Source organism: Myotis brandtii, unplaced genomic scaffold, assembly GCF_000412655.1.
Source record: "Myotis brandtii unplaced genomic scaffold, ASM41265v1 scaffold230, whole genome shotgun sequence".
Classification (NCBI taxonomy): Eukaryota; Metazoa; Chordata; class Mammalia; order Chiroptera; family Vespertilionidae; genus Myotis; species Myotis brandtii.
In genome coordinates, this window is record NW_005358650.1 from 8,164,749 (window position 1) to 8,190,590 (window position 25,842).

At 36.4% G+C, this 25,842-nt stretch overlaps 1 protein-coding gene across 1 annotated transcript in view; it reads left to right on the forward strand.

Moving 5' to 3' along the window:
- DCP2 (decapping mRNA 2) overlaps window positions 1-25,842 on the forward strand; it is a gene marked incomplete at its 5' end in the record, with an annotated part of 62,638 nt that overhangs the window by 32,953 nt on the left and 3,843 nt on the right. The window contains 8 exons of the mRNA XM_014539863.1: window positions 3,868-3,995; window positions 4,389-4,487; window positions 11,991-12,143; window positions 12,240-12,352; window positions 12,457-12,564; window positions 14,671-14,806; window positions 24,149-24,259; window positions 24,687-24,738. Of these exons, the coding sequence (XP_014395349.1) occupies window positions 3,868-3,995; window positions 4,389-4,487; window positions 11,991-12,143; window positions 12,240-12,352; window positions 12,457-12,564; window positions 14,671-14,806; window positions 24,149-24,259; window positions 24,687-24,738 (900 nt within the window). The remainder of the gene's footprint in view (window positions 1-3,867; window positions 3,996-4,388; window positions 4,488-11,990; window positions 12,144-12,239; window positions 12,353-12,456; window positions 12,565-14,670; window positions 14,807-24,148; window positions 24,260-24,686; window positions 24,739-25,842) is intronic.

Genomic DNA, 25,842 nt, shown 5'->3' on the forward strand with positions numbered 1-25,842 from the left:
TACCTCTGCACTTTACTTCCGCAGCTCCTCTGAGTCTCAGTGTGCTTTTCTCTTTCCTTCTAGTTGTAGAATTTCCACTCAGCCAGCCTTCCTGTAGTTCTGGATGATGTCCGTTTTGTCTTTTCGTTGTAATTTTGAAGTTGTTGTGGGAGGCAGCAATTTCCGGTGTTTACCTATGCCGCCATCTTGGTTTCTTTTTGGTTGATCTCTTAACCCACCCTTGTACCCACCCTCTCCTGTCTTCCCTCTGAGGTTTGGTGGTCTGTCCATGCTTCTATGTCTTTTCTATTTTTTTTTGGTCTTTTCTATTTTTGTTCATCAGTTTATGTTATTCATTATATTCCACAAATGAGTGAGATCATGTGATATTTATCTTTCTCCGACTGACTGGTTACATTTTTAATGAAAAAAATCAATTTATTTAAAATTTGTGGTGACTTTAAAGCATAAAGGATTTTACTAAACATAGAAAGCCAGACTTTTATTGGAATATAACTTTCAGAACCTGTGCAGAAGCATAGGGCTTCATGAAATAGGTGATATGTTCAAACTTTATCCCTTTTTCCCCCATCCGCAAATGAAGATATGGGATAATTATATTGAGATTAACCTACTGCCTGTCTTAATTACAAAGTTGTCAGATATGGTTGACTTCTTTGGTCTTTTTGAGGGCCCCTTTAGTTGTTATTACAAGTGTAAAACCAAAACGAAATTTAAAATATAAAATTGTGGAACTCAAAAAATTTATTTTCATAAAATGAATTTATTGGTATGTTTTTCTTTAAACCAAACAACCAATCACAATATGAATATAATGCTGGCTTCTTTGAGGGTGTTTTGACATGCCTGTAAGTACCAGTTTTTCTATCACTTTGTTTGTTATAAAACCTTTCTTTCTACATTATGTTGGGACATCACTTGATCCTTATGCATCATTTGCTTATTAGATTTCTTTTTTTTTAGTTCCCAAAGCAGTTAAAGTGTTGTTAGTATCCATATGATCTCTGAGATCAAGTGATTGTACTTGATATGTTATTATCCAAAATGATGGCAAATATGCTAATGTTGCATGTTTCTAGATTAACATCAAGATGAAAACTGAAACCTGCCTTAGCTGGTTTGGTTCAGTGGATAGAGCATCGGCCTGTGTACTAAAGGGTCCCAGGTTCGATTCTTGTCAAGGGCACATGCCTGGGTTGTGGGCTTGATCCCCAGAAGGGGGCTTGCAGGATGCAGCCAATCAATGATTCTCTCTCATCATTGATGTTTCTATCTCTCTCTCCCTCTCCCTTTCTGAAATCAATAAAAATATATTTTAAAAAAAAGAAAACAGAAACCTGGCTGGTATGGCTCAGTGGTTGAGTGCTGATCCATTTCACCAAGAGGTCACCGGTTCGATTCCCAGTCAGGGCACATGCCTGGTGGGGGGACATGCAGGAGGCAGTCGATTGATATTTTTTCTCATTGATGTTTCTCTCCCTCTCCTTCTCTGTAAAAACTAATAAAAAACCTTAAAATAAACAGATGCAAACAGATTCTGGAGGTTTTCATAGAGGACTTGAGGACTCTTAAGAATATGTCTTTGGTTTGAGAAATAGTATCATAAGTTATCATTTCCCCAGTAACACTTTTCACAATAACAGTGTTATAATGATGAGGCATTTGACAGCATGGAGTAATGAAAGCCTGTGTATATACAGGATGGGGCAAAAGTAGGTTTACAGTTGTTCGTATGGAAAATCTATATGTAAAAGCCTAAGTGTCCGTTCTACTGTTGACCGGTAGTTATGACGTGCACTGACCACCAGGCAGACGCTCAATGCAGGAGCTGCCATGACGCACACTGGCCATTTAAAAAGAAATGGTACCGTGGACCTGGTGCCGACAAATGAACACTCAGCTTCCCCCAAGTAGGACTTAAGTCCCGCCACCACCCTGGAGTGACAGCCCACCAAATCGCAGCAACGCCTCCAAGACCCCCATTGCTCAAAATGCTACTCACAGTCCAGCCCAGCCCGGAAATGGTCGCTGTGGGCACCGGGTAATGACTTCACGTAGCAATGTCCGGCTTCCTCCTCTTAGCTACTAGCCTCCTTGGAGTTTCTTCAGCCCAGGAACACAACTTGCTTTATAGCCAAGTGCAAACATTTTATACTTTCACAAAATGTCTGTGAAGTGTTTTCACATGCCTCATCTCATTTGATCCTCACCTAAGTCCTGGAGTAGGTAGATAGGAGACTCACTAGAATCCTATTTTCATTAGCCGGAAAATGGAGACTTAGAAAGTTTAGAAACTTAACCCGACTGAAAAGAAGTAAGAACTGGTGGAATTTAAAAATGACTTCAGGTTTTCTCACTGCACAGAATATAGTCAAACACTGCTACAGTTAAATATTTTACTCTTTGTTCTCCCTGCTTGTTTTACAATCTGCTTTGTGTTGATATTTACTGCTGTGTTGCTGACAATTATTTGAAAGAGAAATTGGGGTGCGTCACTGGGCTGGAAAAAGTTTAGCTAAATCAGAAAGCAGGTCTAATTAAGCAAGTTTGCTCTATATACGCCCTCTGTCCCATAATAATAGTAGCAAGTGAATATTTAAACGGGAATTATTGGCGAATGCAGCTGTAAGTTATGTTGTAGCGCAAAATTGCGAAGCCTTCAATCAAAATCAATGTTTCATGACATCTGTCATTTGTTTTGACACATCTTTCAATTTTTAGGTTAATCTAATTATTACGAATTATAACTATTTTTCTAATTTCAGTGTTTCTATCTGTCATTGTCGATCGTGAATTTGGTTGACACTTCTATTATAGAGAAAGGGCGAATAGTGTTATTAAAATATTTCTTCTAATTAATTTCCTTTTATTTATTTTTATTTTTTAATATATTTTATTGATTTTTTACAGAGAGGAAGCATCGATGAGAGAGAAACATTAATCAGCCGCCTCCTGAACACCCCCTACTGGGGATGTGCATGCAACCAAGGTACATGACCTTGACCGGAATCGAACCTGGGACCCTTGAGTCCGCAGGCGGACGCTCTATCCACTGAGCCAAACTGGTCAGGGCTAATTAATTTCCTTTTAATGTGCACGAATCCGTGCACGGGAACAGTAGTAATACAATAATTAATAACTCAAAAATAAACTACGTGTTTTGTGTACTCACAACTGTAAATCTACTTTTGCCCCATCCTGTACTGTGCAGGTTTAAGTTTTATTTACTTTAAAAAAAATTATTTTACTCTGCCCTGTTTTTGGGAGGGAGGATGCCTGATTTCTTTTGAAACAGGCTATATTTTATTTAATACCCAGATTTACCTTTCTTTATAATCCTTAGGAAATCTTTGTCTTAAAAATGTTTTTAATTGTAAAAGCAATACATGCACATGGTAAAGAAACACAGTATGTAGAGTAGTATACTTCATCCCTAATTCTACTTCCACAGTTAACCACTTTAACTTGTTCTGACAGTTTCTACCTCTTACCAGTATGTGTACTGTATTTGTTTCTTGCTATTCACTTCAGTGTCTGTTGACTCCTGATATGATGAATTTGACTCACTTAATGAGAAGTATTTGAGGTGTTCATATGGTCCTGAATTTATTTATGTTAACTTAGGGATCCAGGACTGAGTATCCAAAGCTTACTTAATTAGTGTCTAGGCTAAATGCACACGTTAACAATGACCTGTTCAAGAGAAAACAAATGTAAAATAACAAAAGCAAGAGGTTAAACTTAAGTGAGGTGAAAATTTGAGTAATTTCATAGAAAATACACAGATGATTTAAGTAGGTCTCTTTCTGTATATATGTGCTCAGGCTTTATTAGGGAAGAAAGTAACTTCCTTAACACTATGTATACTCTTCAGTCATTGTCCGTTTTTGCTGCCTCAAGGCGAAGACGTGGAAAAAGTTTTGGATGAATGGAAGGAGTATAAAATGGGAGTACCAACATACGGTGCAATTATTCTTGATGAGACACTTGAAAATGTGAGTGTAATAAAACGAAAGATTTTTAGTGAAAAAAATATAATTTTTATAAATGTTTGAAATTGGTTTTTTAAAAAATATATTAGATTTTTAGTGCTAAAAGGTCAAATTTTGCAAATTTTGTCTGCATTCTGTCTTAATATTTTATACTTGTTACAGTATGGCTTATTGCAAAGAAGTGCCCTTTCATTGTTGAAATATTTTAAAATGGGCAGAATGCCTTTCTTCACGCTAGTAGTATATCCAGAATCATGGGAGATAATTAAAAGCAAGTACTGTATCAAATTACTGGTGATAACAGTTACCTGAAGGAAGGAGAAAAACACCTTTGCTTTTAGAAAGGAGCGTGGGAAAGCAAGACAAGTTTTATTTCTGTCTCTGCTTGTTTTGTAGGTACTACTGGTTCAGGGATACCTAGCAAAATCGGGCTGGGGATTTCCAAAAGGAAAAGTAAATAAAGAAGAAGCTCCTCATGATTGTGCTGCTAGAGAGGTGAGTTACAACTGTTGCTTCTTTTGTTCACATCTTTCTGTCATTTACTCTTATTTGTTTCTATTTTCTTTCATTGTCTATTATCTCTGTAATTCTTGTGGGGAGGGATATGATTTCTTCTTACTTTCCTTTTAGAATTGGATTTGCAATTAGTAAAACATTTTAGTTCAATTTGTCTTTTTATTTTTTTATTTTTTTTTTATCTTGGCTTTCAAACAAGGCACAACTTGAGCTTTTCTAAGAAATTGACATTTGTTGTTCAAAATCCACTCTACCTTCCCACTACCTGTAGGATAAAGTTTAATTCTTTAAGTATTGCCACTCCCTCCCTTACTCCAACACAAAACTTAGCCTTCCTAAATTTGTTTTTATTACAGTCAAAAGGATTTATTGTTTGTCCCTTGAATTTGACTGGTTTGTCTCAGCCTTAAACTTTTGCTTTTATTTTTTCCCTACCTCTCTTCTTCCCGACTTTTCAAATCCTATCTAGGTACCTTTCTAGACCCGGCTCAATTTATCCTTTTTTTTTTTTTTCTGAAGTACTGTCACCAACTAGTTCTATACCCAGGAACTGACCTTTTTTTTTTTTTTTTAATATATTTTAATGATTTTTTACAGAGAGGAAGGGAGAAGGATAGAGAGTTGGAAACATCGATGAGAGAGAAACATCGATCAGCTGCCTCCTGCACACCTCCTACTGGAGATGTGCCCTCAACTAAGGTACATGCCCTTGACCGGAATTGAACCTGGGACCTTTCAGTCCACAGGCCGACGCTCTATCCACTGAGCCAAACCGGTTAGGGCCAGGAACTGACCTTTTTATTTGTAAGATGAGGTTTAGCGTGGATAGTTTCTAAAGTTTATTCTTACTTAAAATTCTATTTTTAAATCTAACGAGTCAGCTCTGTCTCACAGTAGTCTCTGAATTATAATAGCACTTGTCTTTATCTTTTGCTTGGCATTAGTTATGTAGTACCTTGTGACAGATTGTTTACTGTGTTCTTATTTATCAATTCCTTATCGTTTATCATCATTATTATTTTTGATTCAGTATTTTCCTGCATCACTGTTCATGTCCTGGTTTAAGTTTGGGTATAATTATTTGTGAGGGATACCAGTTAACATTTTTATAAACCACCAGTAATTATTTATCATACAAAAATTACTAGTGGTTATTTACTTTGGAGTAGGATGTGACAAACAATTAAAAATGCTACATTTTAAATTCATCATGAAATAGCTTATTTAAACAAGTATTTGCAACAGCTTATAGACAAAGCCATTATATACAAGTAAGTGAAGGATTATGCACACCCCTTAAAAAATTGAAAGCTGTTTAGGAAGCAGGTGAGAAATTGCCACATTCCTTCTTGTTTCTGTGTGTGTGTGTGTGTGTGTGTGTGTGTGTGTGTGTGTGTGTGTTATGTGCTATTGAGTTGGCTCTAGCTCTTGACGACTCAGAATGATCGATATCTACAATGTTCTGTCCTCAACAGCCTTGCTCAGCTCCGGAAGACTTATTCTGATGGCTTCTTTTATGGAGTCAGTCCATCTCATATTTGGTCTTCCTGTTTTCCTGCAGCCTTCTATTCCCAGCATTATTGGGCTTTTCCAAAGAAACCTGCCTTCTCATGATGGCAGGAGATGCATTGGAGCACTTGTAAAAGTCTTCCCTTTTAGTCTTCCAACTCCGTAGTCCTCTTACTTCTGAAGAAGGACAAAATAGGAACCATAGCATCTTACTTAGAGGAATTGATCTGTAGCCCTGTTCATGGAGTTAGACTTATGGCAGAGACAGTTGTTATGAGGTTCTGAAAAGACACTACATTAACTGGGATAACAAATTTAAGCTAAATGGAGTGAGCTCAGCTCAGCTATCTCTGTAATTGAGTCTTGGAAGAAATTGGAGGAAATCAGATACCAACACTTGTAAAACTGAAGTACCCTGGACCCAAGAGGTCTATCTGCATCTACCACTAGAACCCTCTCTGTGAGGAGTGTTATGCACTACTAGAGGCTCAGTACACAAAATTCGTGCACTCGGGGCTGGGGGTGTGGTGGGGGTCCCCTCAGCCCAGCCTGCGCCCTCTCACAGTCCAGGAGCCCTTGGGGGACATCCTTAGTGCTGCCGCAGAGGCAAAAGAGGTTCCCGCCACCACCACTGTGCTTGCCAGCCTTCTGGCTGAGTGGCGCTCCCCCTGTGGGAGCTCACTGACCACCAGGGGGCAGCTCCTGCATTGAGCGTCTGCCCCCTGGTGGTCAGTGAGTGTCATAGCGACCCGTTCTGCCGTTTGGTCGACTTGCATATTAGCCTTTTATTATATAGGATATTGGAAAGAATCAGGATGATGCAGAAATAGGATATTTGCGGTAAGAGAGAGGCAGTTAACCTGTGAACTGAGGCACCCAGTTTTCACTTTGCTTTATCTTGTTCTCTGCTCTAGGATACTAACATAAAAGGTGGTCCTGTTGATGTGGTACTAATTTCAGTAATGACTATAGATTACCATAATTTGTAAGATAGTAAATAAAATTTATTCTTAGGGCATGGGGAATGGGAGAATGGAGTGTGGATGATAAGATCTAAGAGAATCTTGTAGGGAGGGATACAACCATTATGGGAGGTTATTTCCATTTTACAGGTAAAGAACTGAAACTGAGCAGTTTATTAATGTGCCTAAGTTCACACAGTTAGTAAGCAGAAGACCGGGCATGTAAAACCCTGGTAATTGGGTTCTGGAGTCAATGTTCTTGACTACTACAATTTAGGTAGTCAAGGAATATTTGCAAATGGGTGAGTATTTCTAAACACAAACAGATGAAAACAGAAATAATTTATGTCTTTTAAGTATCTATTTTCTAATAAAATTTACTTTTCTGATTTGGATCAATATGAAATTTTTGTTTTAGAGTTTTTGTTTGGCTCTGAGGAACCATAGTTCCTTAAATTCAGGGAAAAATTATTTCACTTTGATAATAAGAATTGATCTTAACTTCTATCCTTTCTGATCTACATAACATCCTGATAAAGGACCTTGTCAGAAAATGCTTGAGTTTAATTTATATAAAATTGTGGATTAGAATTTAAAAAAATTTTTTTATGAGTTTATTTGAGCCCAAACTGATGACAGTTGCTGGGAAGCAAGATCTCAAATGCTCCCTGGATTAGAATTTTTAAAGGCAAGTCTTTTGACTTGTATTCCTGATTTTTAAATGACCACCTTTGTCATAAAGAAAGAAAGGTTTTGCTATTAAGTTAGAGTATTGCTGTATTAGTCTACATAGGCTGCCACAACAAAATACCACAGACTGGGTGACTTAACAGAAATTTTTGTTCTGAGTTTGGGAAGTCCAAGATCAAGGTTTCAGATGGCAACCTCACTGTATGTTCATGAGACCTTTCCTGGATGCCTGTGTGAGTGCAGAGAGAGAGGAACTAGTGTCTCTTCCTTTTCTTATAAGAGCATTCGCTTTATTAATCCCACCCATATGACTTCTTTTAACCTTTATCACCTCACAGGCCCTATCTCCAAATATAGTCAGGTTGGGGGCTTGGACTTCAACACAAGAATTTTGAAGGAACACAGTTCAGTCCATAGCAGTTGCCATTTTTGAGTGATGAAAGTATTCAGCTAGTTCTAGAGTTGCAGTTTGTCATTCTGCTACTGGGTGGTGCTGCAGTATAAGATAAACAGCAGTGTTTGAGAGGAGGAACCACCTGTGTTCAGTCTCAGTTGAAAATTAGATTGCTATTCCATTCTTTATAGGAGTTTATATTAATATCACATTGTTCCTTTCATTTTCACCTTATTAACATAAGGAGAGGTTTTGTCCTAATTTTCAGCTGCCATTCATTAGACTTAGGCTGATGTCTTAAGCACCTTTTCTCTTGCTTTTAAGTTATGCTGTTCTACCATGGATGAATTACCCTTATATTAAGTTGCTAATATTTTAATTTGATTATTATAGCATTTTATTTTGGTAAATTATAATTATATTAATATTATTATTTCACTATATATTGCCATCCAGAGGTATTTTGTTAGGCTATTGCAGAATTTGACACATCCCATAAGGGCTGTGTATATGGACTGAGCTTAAAGAAGCAGGGGCAAGCAGGCTTCTCAGGGAGAAGGTTTTTTTGTTTGTTTTTTAAATTGATTTGAGAGAAAGAAACCAATTTTGTTGTTCCACTTACGCATTCATTGATTGATTGTTGAATCTGCCCTGACCAGGAATCAAACTTACAACCATGTCATATGGGGATGATGCTCTATCTAATCAACTGAGCTTACCCGACCAGGGTCAGGGAGAAGGTTTGAATGATTGTTGATAGAAAGCTAAGGTTCGTCTTACTTAATAATTTCCAGTTTTCTCTTTGACTTTTTGGTTCACCTTTGTTAATTGTTTTTTTCTGATCATTTTTATTCAGTGAAGTAGATTTAGGACAAAAATGAAAAATGTTTTCTAGATATTGTTGAAAGGATATATTAGGATAACCTCACTATTTTTGTTGTGGTGAAACATCAGCTGATCTTGAGAACAGGCAAGTGATACTTGGCGGTTCACTTGTAGTTATAAGATTTTATGTTGTTGCTTATATTTGGCAAAACAGTATGTTTTATTGTAATGAATCTGACTCTGCGATTGTATGATTTTTATCTTTGTAGAATTTATACAGAGGAACTACTGGTTGGCTTATTTTACCTCTTCCTAGACTTTTAAAGGACATAGGTAGAGGATTTCATCATTTGTCTATGCTGGTGCTCTTTGGGTACCATGTTTTTACATCTTAGTTAGGGATTTTTATCTGATATTATTTGAGAAGTTAATGTATTCTATGTGCCAGGAAAATTAACTATGCATTACAGATATAGGAATGGATTTGATTCACAGAAGGTGTGATACTAAATTTTTTTGTTGTGCCCTGGCCAGTGTAGCTCAGTTGGTTGGAGTGTTGTCCCCTGCTTAAAAGGTGGTAGGTTCGATTCCTGGTCAGGGCATGTACCCATGTTGTGGGTTCGATCCCCAGTCAGGGAATGTGAGGGAGGTAACCGATGAATCAGTCTCTCTCTCTCTCTCTTTCTCTCTCTCGCCCCTCTACCTCTCTCTTCTGGGGGCATGTCTGTCTGTCTGTCTGTCCCTCTCTCCTCTCTTTTTCCCCCTTTCCTTCTCTCCCTTTCTCTCTCCCCCTCTCCTTCTTCCCCTCTTTTTTCTTCCCTCTCTTTCTCTCAAATCAATATAATTTTTTTTTCATTTGTGTCTGTACATGTGTGTTATTCAAAAATTTTCCTGATAAATACTGCCCTGACCAGAAATTGAACCTGCAACCTTTTGGTATATGGGACGATGCTTCAACCAGCTGAGCCACCCAGCCAGGACAATCAATATGTATTTTTCCCTACAGTTTAGCATATTTAGGAGTGTATAGAAATTGTGATAGAAATGAATTAGATATCCTGGAGGAACTTAAATTGGCAGTCACAGACTGCACATGCCTGAGAGAAGTATAGATGGTCCCTATTGAGGAAGATAGGAAGATGTACATGAACTGATAAGGAGGGAAGAGACAAAAAGAATGGGTAGAAAGTTCCTCCACACTCTTACCTTGTAAGAGATTCAGGCCTGTGCACCTGTTTTAATGTCTCTGTCCCACTGGTTGATGAGGAGATGCTAAATATAGAGGGAAGGGGAGAAACTCCAGCATAAAAGATCCACAGTAATTTTTAACCACTGAGAGTCCAGAGTTGTTTTGATTTTGAGGGTGAAGTGGGTAAGAACATTGTCAGAGTAATCTAATTGTTACTTGAAGGAGAACTTTAAGGCTAGAAGAGACTAATGGTTTTTTATTTTAAACAGAAGCCCAGTATTTAATCAGATTAAGCATGGCTTCATTGGTTGATGAAAAGGTGAGGGTTAGATGTAACATTAATTCCTGAGATTTATGTTCTTTCAGTTCATCCTTCCCTGGCCTTTGAGGCCTTACTGAGGAAAAGGCAGTCTTGGAACCATTAACCTGGCTCCCTAGTTTTTAGTTCTTTTGCATTTATATCCCACCCCCACCCAATTGGTTGTAGCTGTACTTTTGAAATCTGTCCATTTAAATGTTAGCATTCACAATTCAATTTTCATGTTTAAAAAAACAGTCTTATTTATATAAGACATTTTAAAATCTGTAGTTTGGTATACATATCGATTCATGGATCCTGTGAATAAAATCCATATGTGATCCCCAGTGATGTACTTTTCACAGATTGGGAACCACTGATATATTCTAACATTTTAAGGTTTCTGGACCCAGTTACAATATGTATGTGGTAGTTTCTTCACTCCAGCAAGCCATTTTTGGATACCAGCTGGGTGTCCTATAATTCAACTGAATTCTAACATGATGTACTCAGAGATAGTAGCATCATATTCCACAGGTTAAGGGCTCAATCCCACAAGACTGCCCTCCACTTCAGATGGCAGTCACAAGTCAAGGTTGTCACTTGTGATTCTGACCAACTGGCTATAGATTGAAGGTTCCAACAATCCCTTTCTTGGGCTTGATTAATTTGCTAGAGTATCTCACAGAACTCAGAAAAACATTTTACTTACAAAGCATCAATTAATTAGAAAAGAATATAACTCAGGCCAGAGCCGGTTTGGCTCAGTGGATAGAGCGTCGGCCTGTGGACTCAAGGGTCCCAGGTTCGATTCCGGTCAAGGGCATGTACCTTGGTTGCGGGCCCATCCCCAGTGGGGGGCGTGCAGGAGGCAGCTGATCGATGTTTCTAACTCTCTATCCCTCTCCCTTCCTCTGTGTAGAAAATCAATAAAACATATTAAAAAAAAAAGAATATAACTCAGTAATGGCGAGATGGACTAGATGCATTGGGCAAGGGATGGGGAAAGTATGAGGAGCTTCCATGCCTTTTCCTAGAGCAGCACTCTCCAAATCTCGTGATCAACAACCTTGAAGCTCTTGAACTCTGTTCTCTTGGGTTTTTGTGGAGGTGTTGTGACTCTGGTATAGTCTATTAAGTCATTGGCCATAGCTAATGAGCCTAGTCTCAGCCTCTTTTCCCTTTCAGGAGGGTTCCAACCCTCTACTCACTTGGTTGGTTCTCCTGGCAACCAGCCTCCATCCTTCCCAGTGGGTTTAAAAATCACTTCATTAACATAACAGAAGATACCTTTGATGCTCTTATCACTTAGGAAATTCCAAGAGTTTTAGGAACTGCACCAGAAAGAAGACCAAGTAAAAATATATTTATTATTGTAAATCACAATATCACACATCTCCCTTCATTGAATAGCTGAAGAAACTTAGATTCAGCTACTAAAGAGGTTCCACCAGAGCTAGAACTAGACCCTGGAATATTCTGACTTCCTGCCTAGTGCTTTCATTCCTTTAATTGCCTGGATATATCTGAATTTTCACCTTTGAAATAAGCAAATGTTAATAAATTGGAGGTCTGACAGCAAAAATTGAAAATCATCCAAATTTTTTATTTCCAGGTCTTTGAAGAAACTGGTTTTGATATCAAAGATTATATTTGTAAGGATGATTACATTGAACTTCGAATAAATGACCAGCTTGCTCGTTTGTACATCATTCCAGGAATTCCAAAAGACACAAAATTTAACCCGAAAACCAGAAGAGAAATTCGGGTATGGAATTGAAAGTACTTTCAGGTTGCTGAATGAAGTAGGAAATTGCTTTCAGAAACTCTGATAATCATTAACTATGTGTTTCTTGTGTTTCAGAACATTGAATGGTTCTCCATAGAGAAATTGCCCTGTCATAGAAATGATATGACCCCAAAATCCAAACTTGGTTTGGCTCCTAACAAATTTTTTATGGCTATTCCCTTTATCAGGTATGTTCACATTTCTTAAAATAAAAAAACTAACCTTCATAATTCTGATACTCAGTTTCTTCATGCAGCCAAGTTTTAAAAGTGAATTCTTAATGTTTCCATAGACCATTAAGGGACTGGCTCTCTCGAAGATTTGGAGATTCCTCAGACAGTGACAATGGATTTTCCTCAGCTAGTAGCACACCAGCTAAACCTACTGTGGAAAAATTGAGGTAAAGAAATGTATTCATAGGATTCTGACTTTCTGATAGTTTTTAATACAGTAGCATTTGCTTCTAAAGTTTGCAGAGGTGTTGGATTCCTTTATAGGAACTATTTTGTTCCTGGGTTTTTAAAACGTTTTTTATGAGATGAAAGGGAAGGAGCTTCTGGCACATTTTAAAAAGTATACAAAGAGAGTACCAACTCTTGAGATAGATAGATCGAAGAGGAGGAAAAGAGAAATCATTTCTGTGTGTGTTTTTATACTGTTACTTCTCTGTTTTCATATTCTACCTTAGAGATACTCGAGTTTTTGAAGACAGTTCGATTGAGGATATGTTGAGGTCTGTTTTTTGTGTAGAGGAGGGGAAGGATGCTAATGTATTACTTGTTCAGAAAGAACTGTGAAGACTTGGGTGGGCTTCTTTTCTTTCCCTCGTAATATAAAGAGTGACTATTACATGGTTATAAACCACAAGAACATTTTCTAGTTTGGAACTTAATATATAAATCATAATTACAGAGTAGGCTGAGTAATTTTGTTCAATAAGCAGAAATATTTGTAGTCAATTTGTTAGAACTTTGCCTTATGTTAGGTTAAGAGAGTTGCTTTTTACATTTTCTTTCATTTAGATGTTCTGTTTTTAATCCCAGAGCTTCAAAAATTAAACAATGGAAGGAAACCACATTTACAGTGAATATTTTTTAAATACATAGAGAATATTCCATTTTAGTTGGATTTTATGAGGACAGGAGCTCAGACTAAATGTAAATGTCATTTTTGCTTATCAGAAACTGTGATTATTATAACCAAATTATATACCACTAGATAATAAGTGAAATAGTTAAAAAATGTAAAGTAGACAAGAATGCAGCCAGTTTTGAAAAGATACAAGATACTGTTAAAAACTTATAAAATAGTGAGTGGAAAAAAATATTGACTGTTCATATTTGGAAAATCTGTGTGAAATGACAACCATACTTTTTAGTCTTAGGATTTATGGTGTTGGAGAGTAGAATAAGGAGATAATAAACCAACTACTTTAACCACATTTCAGGTTTCTTAGGAAGGGAAGTATGTGTTTTTAGTGTATAATCTAATGTCTGTGATAATGTATTGAAGTATCTGAATTTTGTCTAAAGAAAGTTGAGAGTCTAAAATTTAATTTAACTTAATTTAATTTTTAAAGATCATGGTTTATTTTATTTTTAAAATATAATTTTATTGATTTTTCAGAGAGGAAGGGAGAGAGAGATAGAAACATCAATGATGAGAATCATTGATCAGCTGCCTCTTGCACGCCCACTGCTGGGGATTGAGCCCACAACCTGGGCACGTGCCCTTGACTGGAATTGAACCCAGGACCCTTCAGTCCGCAGGTCGACGCTCTGTCCACTGTGCCAAACCGGCTAGGGCAATATTGTAATTTTTAAGTGAGAAAGAGGAAGAATTCCAAAATATTCAGAAACAATCTTATTGTATAATCCGGTTCTTTGGATTAGTGACTGTATTGTATTATACATGGGAGTGTACTATAGAACGGGATTTCTTTATTACAAACTATTGCATGAGTGCAATCTTTTATAATATAATTCTTTTTCATAAAAATTTATGACTGCATCTTTATTTAATTTGCTCAGCCTTTGTCTTGGGCCTCTTTATATTTTGCTTTAGAGTATAGCTTAATTTTTCGTATTCTCTTCCAACATGGATGTGGTCCATAATTGACCTTTATAGAATCAAACTGTATACTTAAACACACCAATAAGAATATGAGTAGTCTGTCCTATTAAGAAGGAAAGTCCACTTATATTTGTTTCAAGTAAATTTAGGCAGAATTGTTTTCACATTTTTAAATGTATAACCACTCATAGGGAGGAGATGGTATGGTTAGTTCAGAAAAGTTTTGGATTAAAAATAACAGATTATTCATTCAAATACTCTTCTGCATGCTGGTGATAATAGACACAAAGCAGACTTACATTCCAATAGTGGGAGATAGACAATAAATAAGAAAGTAAAATTTGTAGTCTATAAGATACACTGTCAAGGTGGTAGAAGAGCTATAAGATAAAATTTTCTGATGTGATTTTTATTTTTTTAAATCTTGGTATAGTCGAACCAAATTTCGCCACAGTCAGCAGTTTTTTCCTGAAGGTTCCCCAGGTGACCAATGGATAAAGCACAGGCAGCCACTGCAGCAAAAGCCATATAATAATCATTCTGAAATGTCTGACCTTCTAAAAGCAAAGGTGAGTGATAAACATTTAAAGATTTTCATAACTTTAGGTCATTTGACTTTGAAACGTATCTGAATTGAGGAATTGCTAATTAATAGTTATAGAGCTCTGAATTGTTGATGAAAGAATCCTGTGTTCCTGACTTGTGATTTGAAGCTGGCCTGAGACTCCTTAACTTTTATAGCATGGCTATAAATTCAGTAAGTGAGAGGGATTAACATCCGACTTTGGTATATATGCTACCAGTGAAAGGTTCATTACTGTGTTGTATTCTAGTCTATGATTATACGACAGTTTATTTATTCTGCTCTTTAAAATTTTTTATTTTTTAATTGCAGTTGACATACAATATAATATTAGTTTCAGGTATGCAACAGTGATTATAAATTTATATAACTTACAAAGTGATCACCCTAAGTCTAGTACCCATATGACACCATATATGGTTATTATAATATTACTAGAGGCCCAATGCACGAAATTTGTGCAAGAGTAGGCCTTCCTTCCCCCGGCTGCCAGCACCAGCTTCCCTCTGGCACCCGGGACCCGGGCTTCCCTCGCAGCCCCGGCCTCATCCGGAAGGATGTCCGGTCTAATTAGCATATTATGCTTTTTTAATTATAGATTGACTGTATTCCCTATGCTGTACTTTATATCTTTGTGACTGTTTTGTTACTGCCAATTTGTACTTCTTAACCCCTTTACCTTTTTCCAACAACCCCTCCTCCCCCTGCACATCTGGCAACCATCAGTTTGTTCTCTGTATTTGTGAGTTTGTTTCTTTTAATTTTTTGTGTTTACTTTGTTTTTTTTTTTACAAGTAAAATCTTATGGTATCCGCCTTTCTCTGACTTACTTCATGTACCATAATACCCTCTAGGTACATCCATGTTGTTTCAAATATTAAGATTTCATTCTTTCTTTAAGGCTGAGTAATATTTCATTATATATACTACTAAGTAATACCTCTTCTTTATCCATTTGTCTATCAGTAGACACTTAGGTTGCTTCCAAATCTTGGCTATTGTAAATAATGCTGCAGTGAACATAGGGGTGTATTTATCTTTTTGAATTAGTGCCTGGGATTTTTTTTCAGATAAATATTCAGAAGTGGGATTGCTGGGCCATATGTAGTTCTATTTTTAATTTTTTTTATTGTTGTTAAAAATATTTTTATTGATTTCAGAGAGGAAGGGCGAGAGGGGGAGAGAGAGAGATAGAAACATCAGTGATGAGAGAGAATCATTGATTGCTGCCTCCTGCATGCCTCCCACTGGGAATCAAGCCTGCAACTTGGGTATATGCCCTGATCGGGAATCAAACTGTGACTTCCTGATTCATAGGTCAACACTCAATCACAGAGCCATGCAGGCCGGGCTATTTTGAATTTTTTTAGGAGCCTCTCTACTGTTTTTTTTTTACAGTGTCTGCACCAATTTGTAATCTCACCAACAGTTTTCAAGGGCTCCCTTTTCTCCACATCTTACCCAACACTTGTTTCTTAATTTATTGATAGTAGCCATTCTGACAGGTGTGAGGTGATATCTCATTGTGGTTTTAATTTGCATTTCCCTGATAATTACTGATGTTGAGCATCTTTTCATGTCTGTTGGCCATCTGTATGTTCTCTTTGGAGAAATGTCTATTCTGGTCCTCTGCCCACTTAAAATTTTTTTTTTATTTATTGATTTGAGAGAGAGGAAGAGAGAAAGAGAAAAAGAAATATCAGTTTGTCCTACTTACTTAGGCATTCTTTGGTGGATTCTTGTATGTGCCCTGACCAGGGGTTGAACCTGCAACCTTGGTGTATCAAGAGGACACTTGAACCAACCGAGTTACCCAGCCAGGGCCTTTTCTCATTTTTTAAATCGGATTGTTTATTTTTTTGTGTGTGTAACTTATATGAGGTCCTTATATATTTTGGATGTGAACTGGTTATCAGATTTATCATTGGCAAACATCCTCCCATTCAGTAGGTTACCTTTTTGTTTTGTTGATGGTTTCCTTAGCTGTGCAAAAAACTTTTTAGTTTGATGTAGTCCCTCCCATTTGTTTACTTTTTCTGTTGTTTTCCTTCCCTGAGGAGACATATTTAAAAAAATATTAGCAAGAGTGATATGAAAGAGTTTACTGCCCACTTATTTTTCTAGAAGTTTTATGGTTTGGGGGGTCTTATATTGAAATCTTTAATCCATTTTGAGTTTATTCTTATATATGGTGTAAGAAAGTTACCCAGTTTCTGTGACATGAGTCTGTTTAGTTTTCACAGCACTATTTATTGAAGAGAACTGTCTTTGCACCATTGTATATTTTTATCTTCTTTGTCATAGATTAATTGATTATATAGGTGTGGGTTTATTTCTGTTTCATTGATCTATGTGTCTGTTTTTATGCCAGTATAATGCTGTTTTCATTACTACAGCCTTATAGTATAGTTTGATACTAGGTCGCATGATACCTCCAACTTTGTTCTTATCAAGATAGCTTTGGCTATTCAGGGTTTTTTGTGGTTCCATATAAATTTTTGGATTATTCTAGTTCTGTGAGAAATGACATTGGTATTTTGATATGGATTGCTTTGAATCAATAGATTGTTATGGGTAGTAAGGACATTTTAATGATGTTAATTCTTCCTGTTCATGAGCACTGTATATGCCTCCATTTATTTCTATCTTCAATTTCTTCTATGACTTACTATTTTCTGGGCACAGGTATTTTTTTTTTTTTTTGGTTTGAATAAGTATATTTTATTTGGAAATTGTCTAAATTACAGGATTTCCACCCCAAAGGAAAAAGTGATATCACAAGCTAAAAGTGATATTTCCTCCCTTGCACTGAAACACAACAAAATCTTGCCTCTCATTACACCATACTAGGGGCACAGGGGTTTTTACAATCTTGTTTAAATTTATTTCTGGGTACTTTTTTTTTATGAATTGGGATTTTTAAAAAAATTTATTTTCCTGATAGTTTGTTACTGGTGTATGAAACTGCAACTGATTTTTTTTTTTGATTTTTGGATATTAATTTTGTATCCTGCTACTTTATTGAATTAATTTATCAGTTCTAATAGCATTTTAGTTAGTGGACTCTTTAGAGTTCTTTATATCATGTCATATGCAAATAATGACAATTTTACTTCTTTTCAATTTGGATGTCTTTTATTATTATTTTTTCTTGTGATTGCTGTGGCTAGGACTTTCAATATTGTATTGAGTAGAAGTGTGCTGAAAGGAGACATCCCTGTCTTGTTCCTGATCTTAAGAGAAATGCTTTTAGCTTCACCATTGAATATGATGTAAACTGTATGTTATAGATGGTCTTTATTATGTTGGGATGTATTTCCTCTATTCACATTTTGCCTAGAGTTTTTATAATAAAAGGATGGTGAATTTTGTGAAATGCTTTTTCTGCATCTCTTGATAATCATTTTTTTATCCTTTTGTTTATGTGGTGTATCATGTTAGTTGATTTGCAGATATTGAACCAACCCTGTATCCCAGAAATAAATTCCACTTGATCATGTTGTATGATCTTTTTAATGTATTGTTGGATTTGGCTTGCTAATATTGTGTTGAGGATTTTAGTATCTATGTTTATCAGGAAGATTGACTTATCATTTTTTGGGTAATGTCTTTGGTTTGGAATCTGGGTAATGCGGCCTCATCAATTTTTTGGACTAGTTTGAAAAGGATAGGTGTTAAATCTTTGAATGTATGGTAAAATTCACCTGTGAAGCTATCTGTTCCAGGACTTTAGTTTCTTGGGAGTTTTTTAAATTACTGATTTAATTTCATTAGTAGTTATTGGTCTGTTCAGATTTTCTGTTTCTTTTTGGTTTAGTCTTGGAAGATTGTATCTTTTAGGAATTTATTCTTTTCTTCAAGGATGTCCAGTTTGTTGTCATATAGTTGTTTGTAGTGTGTTCTTATAATAGTTTGTATTTCAGTGGTCACATTGTCACTTCTCTTTTATTTCTGACTAGAGGCCCAGTGCATGAATTCTGCACCGATGGGGTCCCTCAGCCTGGCCTGCGGGATTGGGCTGAAACCGACTCTTCGACATCCCCTGAGGGGTCCTAGATTGTGAGAGGGCTCAGGCCAGGACGAGAGACCCCACTGGTGCACGATCGGGGCCGGGGAGGGACGTGGGAGGTCGGCCAGCTGCGGAGGGACTGCGGGAGGGCTCCAGGGCATGTCTGGCCCGTCTCGCTCAGTCCTGATTGGCCGGACCCCAGCATCAAGCTAACCTGCAGTTGGAGCGTATGCACCCTGGTGGTCAGTGCACATCATAGTGAGCTGTTGAGTGGATTTAGCATATCGTTAGCATATTATGCTTTGATTGGTTGAACGGCTGACCAGTTGACCAGACACTTAGCATATTAGGCTTTTATTATATAGGATTTTATTTATTTTGGTCCTCTTTGTTTTTGTGATGGTTACAGGTTTATTAAGTTTATGTTTTCAGCTCTTATATTCATTGATCTTTTGTATTTTTTTAAACTACTTCATTTATTTTTGTTCTGGTATTTATTATTTTCTTCTCACTTTGGGCTTTGTTTTTGTTTTTTAGGTGTAAGGTTAGATTGTTTCTTCAGGTAGGCCTATATTATTAATTTTTCTCTTACAACTGCTTTGGCTGTGTTCCATAGATTTTGGATCATTGTGTTTTCATTTTCATTTGTCTCATGGTATCTTTTGCTTTGGGGTGAAATGGTCTAAATATCAATCTGGTCTAATATGTCATTTTTAGGCTACTGTTTTCTTGATTTTCTGTTCATATGCTCTATCCATTGATGCCATTGGGGTGTTAAAGTCCCCTACTATTACTGTTGATTTGTCTCTTTATGTCCATCAATATTTGATTTATATATTTAGGTGCCATCCTATGTTATGCGTACAAATGTTTATAAGGGTTATATCCTCTTGTTGGATTGATTCCTTTATCATTATGAAATGACCTTTTAAAAAACCTTGTTATAAAGTCTATTTTGTCTGATATAAGTATAGCTTTTTTTTGTCTTCATTTGCATCCCTCACTCTGTATATATCTTTTTATTTGAAGTGGGTTTCTTGTAGGCAGCATATGTATAGGTCTTGTTTTCTTATCTGTTCAGCTACTCTATGTGTTGGGTTTTTTTTTAAAAATGAGCCATTTAAAAATATGTTTTTGTTGATTTCAGAGAGAGGAAGGGAAAGGGAGAGAAACATCAGTGATAAGAGAGAAACATTGATCAGCTGCCTCTTACACACCCCCTACTAGGGATTGAGCCAGAAGCCTAGGCATCTGCCTTGACTGGGAATTGAACCAGGACCTTAGGTTGATAGGTCAGTGTTCAGCTACAGAGCCATACCTTTTGGGACACCATATGTCTTTTGATTGAAGCATTTAATTTGTTTATCTTTAAAGTAATTAGTGATAGATCCTAGCTGGTTTGGCTCTGTGGTTAGAGCGTTGGCTTGGGGTTGAAGAGCCATAGGTTTGATCCCGGTCAAGGGCAAGTACCTCTGTTCAGGCTCGATCCTGTCCCTGATTGGGGTGAGTATGGGAGGCAACATATCAATGTATCTCTCTCACATTGATGTTTCTCTCTGCCTTTCCACCTCCCTTCCACACTCTGAAAATCAATGGAAAAAATATCGTTGGTGAGGATTAACCAAAAACAACAATTAAAGTAATTAGTGATAAATATATAGTTGTGTCATTTTATTACTTACATTTTTGATCTTTTTATGTACTTAAAGAAGTCCTTTTAACATTTCTGATAACAATGGTTTGATGGTGATGAATTCCTTTACTTTTTTCTTGTCTGGGAATTCCTTTCTACTTTTTTAAATGATAGCTTTGCTGGATAGAGTAATCTTGGTTGTAGGTTCCTTGCTTTTCATCCCTTGTGGCCTGCAAAGTTTCTGTTGACAGATCAGTTGACAGTCTGTGGAAGCTTCATTGTACATAACTAACTGCTTTTCTCTTGTTGCTTTTACAATTCTCTCTGTCTTTAACCTTTGTCATTTTAATTATGTGTTTTGGTGTGGGCCTCTTTGGATTCATCTTATTTGGGACTGTGTGCTTCCTAGACTTCTATATCTATTTCCTTCACCAGTTTGGGAAGTTTACAGTCAGCATTTTTTCAAATAGGTTTTAATCTCTTGCTCTCTCTTTTCTCCTTCTGATACCCCTATGATGCAAATGTTGATATTTTCCCAGAGGTCTCTTAAACTGCCCTCATTTTTAAAAATTCTTTTTAAAAAAAATATATTTTATTGAATTTTTACAGAGAGGAAGGGAAAGGGATAGAGAGTTAGAAATTAGAAACATCAATGCGAGAGAAACATCCATCAGCTGCCTCCTGCACACTCCCCACTGGGTATATGCCCGCAGCCAAGTTACATGCCCTTGACTGGAATTGAACCTGGGACCCTTGAGTCCACAGGCTGACGCTCCATCCACTGAGCCAAACCAGTTAGGGCAAAAATTCTTTTTCTTTATGCTGTTCTGATTGGGTATTTTTGGCTACCTTCTTCCAGATTGTCGATTTGATCCTCTGCTTCGTTTAATCTGCTGTTGCTGACATCGAATATATTCTTATGTCAGTATTGTATTCTTCATTTCTAACTGATTTTTTTATGGCTTTTCTGTCTCTTTGTTAGAATTCTCATTGAATTCATCTATTCTTTCCCTCTGTTCATTGAGCATTCTTATGACCAGTGTTTTGAACTCTGTGTCTGGGAGCTTTCATGCTTCCATCTTGTTTAGTTTTTTTTTGGAGTTTTGTTCTGTTTCATTTGGGACATATTTCTTCACCGCTTCCTTTTGGCTGCTCCCTGTGCTTGTTTCTATGTATTAGGTGGATCTTCTACATCTCTCAGACTTGGCAGAGGGGCTTTAAGTAGTAGGTGTTCTATGGACCCTAATGGCACAGTCTCCCTGGTCACCTGAGCCAAGTGCTCTAGGGGTGACTCTTACGTGGGTTGTGTATGCCCTCTTGTTTCAGTTGAGCCTTGATTGATGTTGGCACATCAGTGGATTGTGTCTCAGGCTGACAGGCTGGAAGTCCTTTATTCTACTCAGATGTCCATTTGGTTATTTGGTTATTTCCAATGAGGGGCTTTTTGCAAATAATAGTGTTATGAATATTAATGTGCATGTCTTTTTATGAACATACACCTTTTGGGGGTATGTAATTGACAGAATTGTTGGATCACTGAATATGGCTATGTTTTTGAGTATATACAGCAAACAATATTCTCAAGTAATTTATATCCTCAGCAAAATATATGAGAACTCCAGTTGTGCCACATCCTTACTAATGCTTGGTATTATCTGTCTTTATTATTTTAGCCATCCATTTAAGTGTCACCCTTTATTTCATTCTTTTAAAAAATATACTAGATTCACCAAAATTGAGAGCTTTGGTGCATCAGAGGACATCATCAAAAGAGTGAAAAGATAACCTATAGAATGGGAGAATATATTTAGAAATCATTTGTCCGATGGATTAATATCCAAAGTATATAAAGAACTCCTAAGCTCAATAGTAAACAAAATCCAACCAAATTTAAAAATGGGCAAACAACTTGAATAGACATTTCTCCAAAGAAAATATGCCAATGGCCAATAAGCACATGAAAAGATGCCCAGCATAATTTGTGAGTAGAGAAATGCAAATCAAAACCAAAATGAGATACTACTTCATACCCATTAGGATAGGTGTAATAAAGAAAATGGAAAATAACAAGTGTTGACAAGGATGTGGGGAAATTGGAACCCTCATGCAATGCTACTTGGAATGTAAAATGGTGCAGCTGCCATTTGATGGTTCCTCAAAAAGTTAAACATAGAATTACCATATGACCATCAATTCCACTCCTAGATATATACTCAAAAGAATTGAAAGCAGAGACTAACAAATCCTAAGCTTTGGTCTTAGCTCCTAGCTGAGGAGGGACTCAAAAATATAACTTGTATAGTAGTGTTCACGGTAGCATTATTCGTAATAGCCAAAAGGCGGATAATAAAAACAGTTCTGGAGGTGGATACTGGTGGTGGTTGCACAACATGGTAACTATATTTACTGCCACTGAATTGTACACTCAAAAATGGTTAAAGTGGTAAATTTTATGTGTATTGTACCACTTATAATAAAAAATAAATTGAATTAAAATTGTGTGGTAAAACCCATATTTCCCTACCATTCTTTAATTAAGTTAGCTTATTGTTTTCAAGCTATTTTAGGAATTATTTTTTCCTGTAGATAGATGAAATGTAAATACATAAATAGATGTATTTTTATATATGTATTTTAAATAATAAAGTTATTTTGTTCACACTGTTTTAGTTAAACCTCTTAAAGAGCTGTTCTTTCAACACCTCTAAGGGCAAATTAATGTTTAAAAAGTGTTTTAAGGCCCTAGCCGGTTTGGCTCAGTGGATAGAGCATTGGCCTGCGTACTGAAGGGTCCTGGGTTTGATTCTGGTCAAGGGCACATGCATGGGTTGTGGGCTTGATCCCCAGTAGGGGGCATGCAGGAGGCAGCCAAGCAATGGTTCTCTCTCATCACTGATGGTTCCATCTCTCTCTCTCCCTCGCCCATCCTCTCTGAAATCAATAAAAATATATTTTAAAAAAACTGTTTTGAGTTAAACTTAGAATTTTTTAAAGCAGTATAATAGGAATTGGAAGCTGTCAGCTATTGTGTGTTTTGGTTTAAACCTAGAGATAATGGCCCAAATTTTTAAAACTCTAGTCTTTATTTTATGAAATGAGAATACTAATTTTAAAATGCTTATTTATTAATTTAAAGCGGTTTATAGGGTAACAGTTGATTACCTCTGCTGCATATTTCCTACTCAAGTACTGTGGTCAGTGTGCCTCTGCATTCACTCCCAGAGAACTTTTTTTTGATAGTCACACAAACTTGTCCCTCTCCCCCCCTTATTTGTTGTTGTTGTTGTTTTAAATAGTTTTTAATTATTGATTTGAGAGAGAGGGAGAAATTATTTGTTGCTCCACCAACTTAATGCATTCATTGGTTTATTCCTGCATGCACTCTAATTGGGATCAAACCTGCAAACTTGGTGCATTGGGACAATGCTCCAACCAACTGAATTTGATAAGCTGGTTGAATCAGAGTTTAGCAAAGCAACCCCCCTCCAAAAAAATCTTCCTAAAACATTGGGGAAACTGTACCGTATCAATATTTTCCCCAATGTTTAAGGAAGATTTTTTTGGAGGGGGGGTTGTTTTGCTAAACTCTGATTCAACCAGCTTAATCAAATTCATATGGTATAATATTTGTCCTATTACATAATACTATAGGTTTACATTTTCTTTCTTTCTTATTGCAAAAACAGAATCAAAGTATGAGGGGAAATGGCAGAAAACAGTATCAAGATTCACCTAATCAAAAGAAAAGAACAAATGGGGTCCACAGCCAGCCAGCTAAGCAGCAGAATTCCTTGATGGTAAGAGTTTCAGTTATCTCATACTAATAAGGGAGTTCACTCTTTTAAAGAGTGGGGCAAGGGCATTGTCAAGGCACATTGAATTGATAAAACACTTCATTTTTATGGGGTGAAATTATGTAGTTTGCCCACAAAAAGTGTTTTGGCTGCTTTCATTTATGGGATTGTAACATTGATTCAATTGCACATCTAATGCCTGATAATTGTTATTAAATTAATTTTAATAACTGAAAAAATGTAGTCAACCCTGCTTTTGAGAGTAAGTCCTTGCCTATTCTGTCTGTATTTTTCTAAATAGAATCTATATTATTTTAATGAAGTTAAAAGTTTGAAAGAACATTACACTGATTTTAAAAGTAGGTATCATTTATAATAAGTGAAATAACTAGAAATGGTATATTGTGTATGTTTATGTTTTTTTTAATAGAAATTTGAGAAAAGACTTCATCCACGAAAACTTCAGGATAATTTTGAAACAGGCAAGTTATTTTCTTTTTAAAGCTTTTGCCTCATGGGATTTGGTTTTGGCCTAACCTTGATTTTACTGGAGTGTGTGATAAACCATAATGGATAAACAGAGTTGCACATGTCTGTAGAGAGAGTTCATATATGTGGTCAAGTACTCTGTATATGAAACTGGCTAAAGTGAATTTATTTAAATGATTAACATGAAATTATTTGCCCTTTCAGTGTGCTGTATATTTTGTGAATGACAAACCTGTGTGCTGTGCATTGATATTATAGATAAATAAATAATAGCTTAAGGTTTAGAGAGGGAGTAGAATCAAGTATGGTAAAGATGAGGAGACCTCATTCTATGTGGTATAGAATGTATGTAAGGGGTGCACAGACTTTAGAGGGGGGACATTTTCCCACTTTTGGAGGTAGAGATCAACTTTTTAAGCTGGTACTAAGGATAACTTACTAAAATGACATTTAGAAATTCTCTATCCTCAATTATGATGAAGAATAGGTGTATGATTTGATTTGGAAAGTAATGCTGATGAATGTAGAAAGCTCTTTGGTAATACTGATGTAGTTGGGATGTACAGCAGACTGTTTTCTTCTTAGGTGCTGTTTTAAATTTAATGAAATTCCCTATGTAGTAGAAGGCAATGATGTTTCTGAGGAGATGGTTCTCCGTGCAAGATCTTTTAATATGAAGGCTTTAATTGGAGGTGAATAAATGCCTATCTGCTACATAGGGAATTTCATTAAATTCTTCATATTAAAAGAAATGAAAAACATTATAATCATATTTTTTGGAGTACTGTCTATGATTTAAGCAAGATAAAAGCTATTTTTAAAGAGATGCTTTAACTCTATTTTGGAAAATTAGGTTTAACTATGAAGAAGCAGAAACTATCATTAGTTTTGTATAGATGAGTGATGGGGTAGGAATCCTCTTCATAGGATTTTTCTGGCCATCTTGGCTGGTAGGGGCATGATAGGTTGTGGTTTAATTAACAAGAGTTCAGTAAATTATTTCACCAAAATTTTAAAAAGTCTATGTTCAGGAACATTAAAGAAGGAGCACTATAACTTTGTAGCTCCAGCTTAGTTGGGCATCATGTGGATGTATA